At 36.5% G+C, this 13,288-nt stretch overlaps 1 protein-coding gene across 2 annotated transcripts; it reads left to right on the top strand.

The window, feature by feature from the left end:
• On the top strand, positions 1-13,139 carry LOC123225985 (microtubule-associated protein 70-2-like). Of its 2 annotated transcripts, XM_044650389.1 has the most exons (12): positions 1-396; positions 487-572; positions 4,328-4,393; positions 4,500-4,670; positions 4,883-5,053; positions 11,204-11,359; positions 11,439-11,585; positions 11,763-11,834; positions 11,924-12,206; positions 12,354-12,451; positions 12,542-12,729; positions 12,906-13,139. In XM_044650389.1, exons 1-12 carry the CDS (start codon positions 237-239, stop codon positions 12,919-12,921), a joined length of 1,614 nt encoding a protein of 537 aa, XP_044506324.1. In that variant the 5' UTR covers positions 1-236; the 3' UTR covers positions 12,922-13,139. The 2 variants fall into 2 exon arrangements, with proteins under 2 accessions (XP_044506324.1, XP_044506323.1); XM_044650388.1 differs by having other exon boundaries at positions 11,924-12,451.
• The last annotated feature ends 149 nt before the right edge of the window (positions 13,140-13,288 follow it).

Here is a 13,288-nt window from a genome sequence, read left to right on the forward strand (position 1 = left end):
TTTGCAGAAAGAAAAAGATTTAAAATTAGTCCTTATCCATGGACTGAACAGTTTTTCAAAATTTTAAACAAAATAACAAAAGGTCTTTAACATATAAATCCGCGCCTAAATGCCATCCTTAATCATCTCTCATATCAGCACAATTCTAGTCGAAACTGAAACAACTGAACACACACTTAAAGACAACAAGAGTGCGAAAGTGATAATTAAAGAGAGAGTATTTGAATTGATCTCAGATGGCTCATGACAACAGCGAAGTAGAGGTGGAGGTGTCGGTGAGCTCCTCCGCTTCGTTTAAAGCTCGAAGGTCAAAACCTAATGAGGATGCAATTAATCTCTTCCCGGGCTCTGATCCTGTCCGCCTTGAACTCAACCGTCTTGAAAACGAACTCCGAGGTTCAGTTTCGATCTTGTATTTTATAACTAATAGTTTGATTGATTATGATTGAAAGTGAAATTCTGGTGCTTTTGCATTTGCATGTGTAGATAAAGATAGAGAATTAGGAGAAGCTCTTGCGGAAATTAAATTCTTGAAGAATTCAGAACGCCTTAAACACAAAGCTGTTGAAGAGGTATTTTCTTTATTATAATTTATTTGCAATTGCTAGAAATTTTAGTTTATTTTGGAAGATTTATTCTCTTGAACAGGTAGCATTTAGTTCCATGGATTAAGCGATGATGCTGTGCACCTCATTCTTCTTATATAATTTATGGAAGTTTACGATCTCTCAACTTTTATGCCCCTGTTTTGCACTGTATCTTCGCGCATGATAGGTTATTAAATTTTTAGATATCCTATCTCTCTAGAACAATTTAAGAGGATAAAATGGTTCTTTAGGACACCAAAATCAACAATCTGTTCTACCTGAATTGTTAAATTCCGTTTGAACTGTCAAAATTTGTTGATTATATGACGGCTGACACTTGTATAATATCTGTAATGGTAATTTCATTCTTGTTATGTGGTCAAAACTCCTTCTCAAAGTCAACTCACAGATGTGACTATCAGCTGCTGCTAGTGGTTAACAAACAAGCATCACCCCAGCTCATATTTCGTAGAGCGAAGTCACGAGAAGGATGTACTCTCTTCTAGAAGTCTCAAAAGAGCAAACAAGGACTATTTTTGCCACGATAAAGACAATCACTCAAGTATTTCCTATATTCAAGGAATCATCTTCCTTAAAATCAACTATTACAGTTGAATTGCGGTTATACTCCTACCATATTGAAACTGCCACAACATCTTTCATGCCATTAATTACTAAATTATTATAAACATTATGTAACCATATCTCTTACCACTATAAATACAAAGCAATGAGTAAGGAAAAGGGGGATTGGAAAATTGGTTGTAGATACTTAATTGCCCATTGTTACATTTTATCACTTTCAGCTTGTATTGTAATCTTATCTTATCGAATCAACAATAATACTGTGAACATAGACTACTAACCTTTGCAACCAAAGCATGCGAAAAATATCTGTGTTCTAAAAAAGATTGCATTAGATAAGATCCCAACAAGTTCTATCATTACCATAACAACATCGAAGACCACAACAATGAGTGTCAAGCCCTCAAAACGTTGCAAAGGATCTCATCAATCGCGAATACGTAAAAGAGTTCCTAAATTAGCCATAACCTGCCAGACAACAAGTTCATCATACTGAGGAACGGGCGGGTCCTTTTGAAGAAAATTAACATTATCAAAACTATAATCGAAGGACCACGTATAAGAGGCTCACGGACACTCGAGAAGCTAGATCGCAACCTCCTCTCTCTGTCCACAACCTTTAGGAGAGACCAACCAAGTGCTCTAAAGATGAAACTTTGATACCATTAGTTTCACCGAGATTGATGCCAAGTAGGTTTACCATCCTCAAAATGATGCCTCGGTTGTGATCGCCAAGATCGACAACAATGAAATCCACCGATCTTGGTTGACAATGAGAGTGCTAGGGACATTTTTTTATCCGTCCGCTTTCTACAAGATGAGGCTCAAAGTTGTGGACTAGATGCTAGTAACCACGCCCTTATGTGGTTTCACGAGCGATTACATAGTCATTTAAGGTATGGTCACCCTGCTTGTCATCGAGAAAAGGAAACCACATGACTTAAATGATGTACTTCTTAGTAATTGATTGCTCCTTAATCTATACTGTCATCATAAGCCCGTCACTATTCAAGAGTAAGGCTGGATTTGAATCGAGCTAGCTCAAGCTCAGTTGCTAGCTTGGCTTGATCGATTCTGAAATGAGCAAGCTTGAGTCATGGTTTTAACAATTTATCAAGCTCAAACCATGAGAGTCAAACTCAACAAAAAACTGGTTTTTACTTTTAAACTATCATTTTTGAAACTTTATGTATTCTAATAAAGTAAAACATAGGAGGAAATTGAATTGTGATAAAAAAGGAAAAATTCAAAACTTATTTATAGAGATAATGAGTGAGATGAGTTGTTAGAATTTTTTTCATCTGATGTGAGAGTTTTGAAATTGAGTTAAAAACTTATTTATAGTGGATGCAATGGATTGTTGAAGTGTATCTTTCCAATGTGACTTTGAATCCAATTTCAAAACGCTCACACTAGGTGAAAGGAATTCCAACAACTTACTTTATCTCATTATAAATAAACTTACTTTTTTCCTTTCTCATCAAAATTTAACATCCATCTATGTTTTTTTTAATTTAAAAACATAAAATTAAAATTAATAAATAGATTCAAAAATTGTTATGATGTCAAGTTGAACTCGAGCCAAGCTTGAGCTTAATTCTTCATTTTCAAGTTTAAGCTTAAATTCGGCTCTCTTGAAACTCATTAAGCTCAAGCTCAGGCTCTAGCTCAACTCAAACCTCCTTGAGTTGAGCCAAACTCAAGCAAGCCCAAACTTGAGCTTAACTTAACTCAAATCCACCTCTACTCAAAAGCCTAAGGGCAATGAATTATGTAGGGGTTAGATCATGAGTTGCATCTGAAAGCATAAAGGAGTGCTTGCTCCAGTTCCTCTGATCACCCTGGTTTCTAATGTCGCACTAGTGAGTGTCTAGAACACACAGTTGGTGTTTTGTACTGGGGTGTTGGATGGAGCCACTGCATGCCTTTGCTCGTAAGCTATTAGCCAAGTCTTTGGCATGAGCTTGACTAGCACGTTTTATTGTTTGGGCCTTGACTTGGCCAAGTAGAACGAGTGGTTCTGCTGCAACCTAAACACCTACTAGTAGTAGAGGGTTGTCATGTATTCTCTTGCAAATAGGATATCACTTGCTATCCATACTTGGACTTCTAGGTTGTCGAGGAGAGCCCTATCTTGGAGGACTGTGTTGAAGTTAGGGCAAACGAGTGTGGTCTCCAGTGTGCCGATTGTTGTTGTCTAATACAATGGGAATTTGGTAACCAGGAGTGTAATCCTGGTTGTAGTGGGGATCCCTTTTTTGGCGTGGAAAGTGAGTGCGAATCTAACTGCTTTGAAGTGCGAGTGTATCCTTCCACTATCCATGAAGGGATCATCTCCTTTCGGAAAAAGAGAGAGAAGAACTATCCATTGTTAGAGTTGGGGATCATGTGACCATTGTATCAAGAACTGTAGACCAGTTCCTTAGTGATGTATTTGGGGGGTGGGTGGACAAGGGATTTTACTTTACCTTCAGTGATGTTTTTTGGCTTGGTGTAGGGGATTGGGACTATTAGAGAGTCCAATGGAGTATTGTCAACTTTAGGAAGATGGAATACTTTGTATAGACCGTCGTTTCTATATGGAGGGGGTGAAAAGATGAGGAGGAGAAACTGGACCTAGAGGTTTCTAGTGTAGAGAGTGAGTGTGTTATGCATGAAGAAGAAGTCATGGTTTATGGACAAAAGTCCTTATACACTAGTCAAGTAGTCAAGCAATGAATCCAGGTTAAGCTTTTGTGTTTAATTTCATTGTGAAAGTGGGGGAGACATGGAGAATGGCCTGGTTGTTATAGAGGAAGAAACATAGACATAACATATGCACGGAAGAAAGAAGTGGAAAGAACACACATGCAAAGACTCAAATGACAAGGAGTCTTAAATTGCCAATGAAAACTTGGAGATTTGTTACTTCACTGTGCCGTCTTTGACACTTGCCTTGATAATCAAAATGATTAGTATTTTAGGTGATGTTCATATGAGCTCTCAATTGGTGTTTTACAAATGTTAAATGCTAATAGCAAACATTGTTTCATTTAAAAAATGTGGAAATGTGATTTGACTATTGATGCATGATGAATATTGATACCGAAACAAAAAAGGGAATTCCTGCCATATAACAAGTTTGCTAACTTTTTTCTTTTAATTTGTTTAACCAGCTAACAGATGAGTTGAACAAAGTGGATGAAAAGCTTATAGTTACTGAAGCACTTTTGGAAAGCAAGGTACAACTTGTAGTTGTAGCTATATCCTGCTTCGACTTGTTGTTCTCTGTTAACAAATTTCAGAACTTTCTTTCTATACATTGTAATGAATGATGTATGTCTGCAGAATCTTGAGGTTAAGGCGATAAATGATGAGAAAAAAGCAGCTTTGGCTGCACAGTTTGCTGCAGAAGCCACACTACGTAGAGTTCATGCTGCTCAGAAAAATGATGAGATGCCTCCAATTGAGGCAATTATCACTCCGCTGGAGGCAGAGCTTAAGCTTGCCAGGTTGGAGGTATAACAAGAAGTTTATCTGGCTAATTTTGTAACACTATTATATGTGGCCATTACGTTCTAGTTTTTCTTGTCAATTCTTACATGTGGCATTAACTTTCTCTATTGTGAACATATTAAAGAATGTTATCATCATAGAGACTTGTTTCATGTCCGTGATGAGGAGTAATGAGTGAAATTTCTCTTCTTAAGCACGACATGTTGGTTTGTTAGGCAGCAAAATTGCAGGAGGACAATAGAGCACTGGATCGACTAACTAAATCTAAAGAAGCTGCTCTACTCGAGGCTGAGAGGACTGTCCAGATGGCATTGGCAAAAGCTTCTTTGGTTGATGATCTGCAAAACAAAAATCAAGAGCTGATGAAACAGATTGAAATATGCCAGGTTTGTCATTGTTCAAAATTATGCTTGTTGTAATGAAGCTTCAATTACTAGGACACTAATTTAACACACTGCCAGCTCAAAGTCTTAGGTTAAAAAAATAAATAAATAAAAAGAGAGGAAAAAGGGAAAGAGAAATCCAGAATTGAAGAATTAGAAAGAGGACACACTTTTTTTGTTTTTGGTAAGTAAAAAGAGGACAAACTTGGTTCTAATTGTATCATTAATTTATCAAAGTTGGGAAATCCAGAAAAAATTGGACTTCATATACTGTTGCCAAGTTCAACAGACAGAAGTTAGAGGTATACTCCTAATAAAACATTCAAATACCACATGTCAAAATAGTTTATCTTTTTGTTCCTTTAATTATTTGATATGTTATCTAAAAATATGAATTTTATTTATGAAATTACAAGGGAATGATGATAGGTACATGGGTTCTGGTGGTTTGCCAGAGATCAATTTCCACAGCGTCCACAATCAACCTGTTAAAACATCTCCCTACTGCTACACAGTACTGCAATATTCAACCTGCTATCAACATATTCTCAACCAAACTCTTTCACATAAACACCAACATACTGGAATCGAAATCATTTGTATTCCATGTATTGTATCCATAATGGATTCAGTCTCAATACAATGGAACTCCAACACAATACCAATAGATCAATGAAAACAGTAGCTTAATTACAATATCAATGAAATAGTTCTACAAAATTGTTGCTTGGCATTCGAGAGGCCAGCAATCCTTCATTCCACTTTTTCCTCAATTCTCAGCTGGTTTTCGATTCCTTTTTTCTCCCCTTTTATTCTCCATACCATAACTGTCTGGTCCAGTGATGGCTTGCCAAGTCCCTCCTCCAAGCTTTGTGGTCCTGCTTCTTGAGTGAATGCCATCTGTTTCTTCCCATTTGCTGCCACTTGTCATTTTCAATCCTGCTCTTGATAGATTTCCTTGTCTTTGTTTCTTCTTTTTGCGGGAGATATAAACATGGGTCCTAACAAATGAGAACCGTAGAAATATTGATTAAAAGATAATTAATATTTGTTATATTCATATTGAAGAAACTGAAATTAAGGGTGTTTTTTCATTCATACTTTTACTGTTACAAAGTTACATTTATATATACATATTAGGTATTCTAGAGTAGGAAAATGAATATTTGATTCCTATATTTGAGATCCTATAATCAACTTCCACCATAATTAGATTCCTATAATTAAGTTTTATACAGATTCTGCAACACTCCTCCTCAAGCTGGAGTATAGATGTTAATCATACCCAGCTTGTTACAAATATAATCAACTCGAACCCTATTTATAGCCTTAGTGAAAATATCCCCTAGCTGTTCTCCAGTCTTCATATATCTTGTAGAAATAAAATTCTATTGAATTTTCTCTCGAACGAAATGACAGTCAATTTCAATATGTTTAGTTCGTTCATGAAACATAGGATTAAAGGCAATATGAAGAGCAACTTGATTATCACACCATAATTGCGTTAGTAATGATATCTAAAAACCCATTTCAGTCAAAAGTTGATATACCCACATTATTTCACACGTGGACTAAGTTGTAGCTCTATATTCTGATTCTGTACTAGATCGAGACACAACACTTTGCTTCTTGCTTTTCCATGATACCAAATTTCCTCCCACGAAAACATAATAACTAGTGGTGGATTTTCTATCTACCTTAGAACCTGCCCAATTTGTATCTGAGAAACACTCAATGTTAGTGTGACCATGATTTCCATATAATATGCCACGTCCAAGAGCACCCTTCAAGTAGCATAGAATTTGCTCTAATGCTACCCAATGATCGATCGTCGGAGATGACATGAATTGACTTACAATACTGACAGAGTATACAATGTTAGGACGAGTCACTGTAAGATAATTTAACTTTCCCACCAATCTTCTATACTTCTTAGGTTCTTCAAACGGTTCACCATCTTTTGTAAGTTGTAGATTAGGAATCATCGGAGTGCTACATGGTTTAGCTCCCAATTTACCTGTCTTTGTCAATAAGTCAAGCACATATTTTCTCTGAGATAGAAAGATGTTTTTCTTGCTTCTTGTCACTTCAATGCCCAAGAAATATTTCAACCCCCTTAAATCTTTTGTTTGAAATTGAGTATGAAGAAATGATTTAAGAGAGGAAATCCCCACAGTATCGCTTCCAGTAATGATGATATTATCAATATAAACAACTAGAAGAATACTGTCAACTTCAAACTATCTATAGAAAACTGAATGATCACATTTGCTCTTTATCATGTCAAACTTTTGAACTGTCTGACTAAATTTTTCAAACCAAGCACGAGGACTTTGTTTCAAATCATACAGGGATTTACGAAGACGACAAACCTTTTCATACTCCCCATGAGCAACAAAACCAGGTGATTGCTCCATATACACTTTCTCTGGAAGGTCACCATGCAAGAAAACATTCTTGATATCCAACTGGTGTAAAGGCCAATTATAGGTAGTTGCTATAAAAATAAATAAACGAACAGATGTCAGCTTACCAATAGGAGAGAAAGTATCAGAGTAAGCCACCTCATTTGCAACCAAGTGAGCCTTAAGACGAGCCACCGATCCATCCGGATTAACTTTAACTGTAAACACCCATTTGCATCCAATGGTTTTCTTCCTTACAAGGAGATTGACCAAGTCCTAAGTATCATTATTAGCTAAAACATTCATTTCCTCTATCATAGCCTTACGCTGACCAGGATGAAATATAACTTCATGAATGGTATTGGGAATAGAAATAGAATTGAGTGATGCAATAAAGGAACATGAAATAAGGGATAAATGACCATAAGAAACAAAAGAAAAAATAGGATAAGTACATACACTGTCTTTTACCTTTGCGAAGAGCGATTGGTAAATCAATGTCATTAGAAACTGGATTTGACGAAGAGAATGGTTCAGGACATGCATCCGGGGGTTGTTGACGTCTGGAATAGACTTGTGTAATGGGTGGTTTGAGAGGGTTAGACTCTTCAGGTAGAGAAATTTCTGGAGAACTAACAATTGTAAGGCGAGATAAGGTAATAGTGTGCACCAACAAATCATCAGTCTCCCCCTGAATGGTGTAAGTAGGAGAAGTAGAGAAAAAATGAATGTTTTCCTAAAAGATTACATTAGCAGAGACCAGATATTTGTTTAGAGTCGAACAAAAGCACCTATAACCTTTTTGAAGACGAGAGTAGCTAAGAAACACACATTTTAAAGACTTGAGATCTAATTTTGTGACATCAGGATGAATATCATGAACAAAACAAGTACTATCAAATATTTTAGGTTTAATAGGAAACAAAGATTTATTTGGAAAAAGAACATTTTAAGGAATCTGACCTTAAAGAATCGATGATGGCATGCGGTTAATTAAAAAATAGGATGTTGAAACAACATCAGCCCAAAATTGTTTGGGAACTTGCATTTGAAACAAGAGTGCTCAAGTTGTTTCAAGCAGGTGTCTATTTTTTTTCTCTCAGCTACTTCATTTTGAGATAGTGTGATAGCGCAAGAGGATTGATGAAGAATGTCATTTTGGATCAAATACGATTGAAAGGATTCAGAAAAATATTTTTTAACATTATCACTGCATAAAGTATGAATAGAAAGATTGAATTGTGTTTTTATTTCAGCATGAAAAGCACAAAAATGAGAAAACACTTAGGAACAATTTTTCATTAAGTAAAGCCAAGTCATACGAGAATAATCATCAACGAAAGTAACAAAGTTTTTAAATCCAGCTTTAGACATAATAGGACAAGGACCCTAAACATCTAAATGAACTAACTCAAAACTAAAGTTAGCTCGTTTATTGACTCTAGATCCTGGAGACAGATGATGATGTTTGGCAAATTGATATGACTAACAATCTAACGAAGATATATGACGAATCTATGGACATAGAGTCTTTAACACAGGTAGAGAAGGATGTCCTCACCGACAGTGAGTTTCGAATGGAGTTAAAGCACTTGAACAGGCAATGGACCTTGGCGTTTGCATATCTAAGATATAGAGACCCCCCGATTCATGTCCTCTACCAATAATCTGTTTTGTCGTAAGATCCTGAAATAAACAATGATTAGGAAAAAATGAGACACAACAATTAAGGGCACGAGTGAGTTTACTCACAGAGATTAAATTAAAAGAAAACTATAGTAAACTCAAAACAGATGACAATGAAATTGATGGAGTTGGATTAATAGTTCCAGAACCAAAAATAGATGACGTTAATCCATCTGCTAAAGTAACACTAAAAGGGGATGCAAATGATTGAAAGGTTGAAAAGAGACTAGGATTACTTGTCATATGATCTGTAGCACTAGAATCAATGACCCATTTGGATGAGGAGGAAACAAGACATGTATTTAATTTACCTGACTCAGCACTGACAGTGATAGAAGTCGATGAAGACTTTAGTGAGTCTTGGTGCTGTGAGAACTTGACATATTCTTCTGTAGAAATCATAATAGTCTCTCCAGATGATGAACTGGTAGTAGTGTTAGTTGTTGCAATATGTGCTGACTGGGATTTTGGAGCCCGATTCTGCAATTTTCTACAAGTGCATTTTGTATGGCCTGGCTCATGGCAGTAATAACACACAATCCCTTCTTATTCCTAACTTCAATCAGTAACCTTGTCATGGTTGCTGCTGCTACTTCTATTACCATTTCTATTATATGAACGTCCAGTTTCAGGTGCACCACTTCGACTAACAAAAGCGCTATTACTCTGAAATAATTGGGTGCTTTCTGTACAAAGTACCCTAGTAAATGTGTCATGCAAAGATGAAATCTCAGGACTGGCAAGTATTTGAGACTTGGCAATTTCGAACTCAGATGGAAGACCCGCTAGGAAGCTCATGATGGCCATTGATTCTCGTTGGGCTTGTTGAACCTTCATATCAGGACTAAATGGTAACAACATATTAAGTTCTTCATAAGTTATTTTGAAGTCCATAAAATAAGAAGTAATGGTCCTGTCCTGTTTTTTTGCATAATAGAAAGCTTTACACACCTCATATATACGAGAAAGATTACCTCTTCCAGAGTACAAAAATTCTAAGTATTTCATTAGTTTCTTAACCAATTCACAGTGATTAATTAAACTAATTACTTCACTTTCAATGGAATTTCGGATCTACAAGAATAATCGAGCATCATCTCTTAGTCATGCTTGTCTAGTACCATCCATAGAAGGAGCTTGCGTAAGGTGATCATCTTTCTAAGGTTTAACAGATGCAATCGAACCGTTTTACTCTATTTTAGATAATTGGAACCATTAAGCTTGTGTTCAGTGATTTTTGACATTATAGGAACCATTTCAGCCATAGTTATCGGTTTAATATCTGCCATAATAACATTGAAAGCAACTGAATAGAATAAATAGCAAGAAACCACTGGACAAATTGATTTCTGCAGCAACTAGGGCACGAATACACTGCACGAACCACAAAGGATAATAAACAAAAGAACTGAAATCTGATCAGAGAGAGATTCGGCGACGACGACTGTTCTGGCGACGGCGACGGCAACGAGATTATGGGGATCTGACTCGTCGGCGCTATTTGAGTCTGACTGTACCGACGGTGAGAGCTAACGCGCCTCAAAACAGGAGATTTGATGCATACGTTTGCAGAAGAAACAGGCGGCACATGCAAGTCACGCACTAAGTTTCCAGTGACCAGATTCTAGGAAACTGTCGATTGTCGAAGTGTGCTCCTTTTTAGTGTGGCAGTGAGAACTAATGTTCACTCTACACGTGTGAACTACGAAATTATTCACTAGGACTGGAAGAAAATTTTCGAATTTGCACACTAGGGCAAACCGAGCTCTGATAACATGAAGAAACTGAAATTAAGGGTGTATTTCATTCATACTTTTACTGTTACAGAGGTACATTTATATATACATATTAGGTATTCTAGATTAGGAAAAGGAATATTTGATTCCTATAATTGAGATCGTATAATCAACTTCTGTCGTAATTAGATTCCTATAATTAAGCTCTATATACTAATTTACAGATTCTGTAACACATGATAAAAAAATCCTAATTTAGAAATTTGCCAATACCTTTAATTTTCACGAGCTGCGTCTGGTTTCGTATGTTCTATTTTTGAAACCAGGAGGAAAATAAAATCCTAGACAAAATGCATCGACTAAAGGTTGCAGAGGTCGAAAAGCTAACCCAAACTGTTCGTGAACTGGAAGAAGCTGTTTTGGCTGGAGGAGCTGCTGCCAATGCTGTGCGTGATTACCAGCGAAAAGTGCAAGAGATGAGTGTAATTACTCTTATTCTCTGAGCTTCTGTTTTTCTAATTCTAGTTGTTCTCATGGCATAGAGATGTTCAAACTGCTTAGGAGGAGAAAAAGTTTCTGGAGCGAGAAGTAGCACGTGCCAAGGTATCTGCAAACAGGGTTGCCACAGTTGTTGCAAATGAGTGGAAAGATGGCAATGACAAAGTTATGCCCGTAAAGCAGTGGCTTGAAGAGAGAAGACTCTTTCAGGCATGTTTTTATTGCATGTTATGCTGTTAAGCGTGTGCTTGATTAACTGTCTGATTTCCTCGGATTTGCTGGTTGGATGGTTTGCTTCAAAAGGAAAAAAATGGAGGGAAAAAAAAAGTATCAAGATTTAATGTTTCACTCTGAACTTGATATAAATTCAATTTGCCAATTTTATAGGGAGAACTGCTACAGCTTCGAGATAAGCTGGCTGTAGCTGAGCGCACTGCAAAGGCAGAAGCACTACTGAAAGTAAGTTAGCTTGTTTTGCTTTTATTACTGTTTTATTTTCTGTTTAATAACTTGTCGTTGATTGTTCATTGAATTGATTGATTGCTTAGGAGAAATACCACTTACGATTCAAGGTTTTAGAGGAAAGGCTTAAAGCCTCTAATTTTAACTCTCGCACTGCCTCTGAAGGAAGATGTATAAGCAGCAGGCTATCACGACGTCAGTCCCTTGGTGGAGCTGAAAGTTTTTCCAGATCAACCTCCAGTAGCTCTGTATCAAAGGAAGTAGTGAATTCACAAGTTGGGTCCCTCCAATCCAATAATGCTTTTTCTTTGTTGAGTCCCAAAATGTCAAGAAGATCATTTGATGGTGGTAGCAGATCTTTGGATAGAGGTAATCTGATTCAAGTTGCAATCGCAAAACATAGTTTTCCCACCATCACTGATGATCAGACCTCAATTACTGAGATAACCATTACACATGACGAGAGTATGGATAGGACTGAAAAATCTGAAACACATCTTGAAGATTATGTTTCAGGTGTGTTGTATGATCTGTTACAGAAAGAGGTAATAACTCTGAGGAAAGCTTGCCAAGAAAAAGATCAAAGCCTGAAGGACAAGGATGATGCAATTGAGGTTAGATACAACAACGTAGTTGCAGCCTACACCATCTGATTCATTTTTCTCCTAATTAATTTCTTTGATTTCAAATGCAAAATTGAGCAGATGTTGGCAAAAAAGGTTGACACATTGAACAAAGCGATGGAAGTTGAGTCCAGAAAAATGAGAAGGGAAGTAGCTGCCATGGAGAAGGAAGTTGCTGCAATGCGTATTGGCAAGGAGGTTGATCAGCAAACAAGGCGCACTGGTGCTCCAAAGGTAGCTGTGAATAGCCCTCAGTTGCTCTCTGCAAGGTAAGATACTTTTTTAGCTTTGTGCAATTATGAAGTGGAATTGCTTTGAAATAGTTTAATTTACTGGATGTCTTTCTGTTTCTTTAATACTCTTTCATATGGGAGAAAGACAGCTAGCTATATATACAATTAGCAGAACATGAGATATGATGAGTAAATTTGGATTCATTTTTCAGGAATGCACGAAACTAACTGGAAATTGACGTAGGATATGGCATGTTTTTAATTCTTTGGTTCTGCATGGTTTTGTGATCATTCCTTTTTTTCACTTGTTTTAGCTGTCTCAACCAGGTAGAACATTTATTAAGAACTTACTCTATGTTTCTGGGCAATATTTGTATGTACATTTATTGCAAATCATTAAAGTTAAGTGTGCCATTAATGAAGTTCTTTCCATGTGGGTTATGAAACTGGCTTTCCATGTTGAGTAATAGCCATTTACCGAAAATAGTAGTATTGGGAAAACTTCACTCTAATATTAAATTTTACTGAATACTTGCTAAAATAAATAAGATAGTAATAACAAAAACAAGAATTCTGCAATGACCAAGAAGAGAAA

The sequence above is a fragment of the Mangifera indica genome, chromosome 9 (genome assembly GCF_011075055.1).
Source record: "Mangifera indica cultivar Alphonso chromosome 9, CATAS_Mindica_2.1, whole genome shotgun sequence".
Taxonomy (NCBI): Eukaryota; Viridiplantae; Streptophyta; class Magnoliopsida; order Sapindales; family Anacardiaceae; genus Mangifera; species Mangifera indica.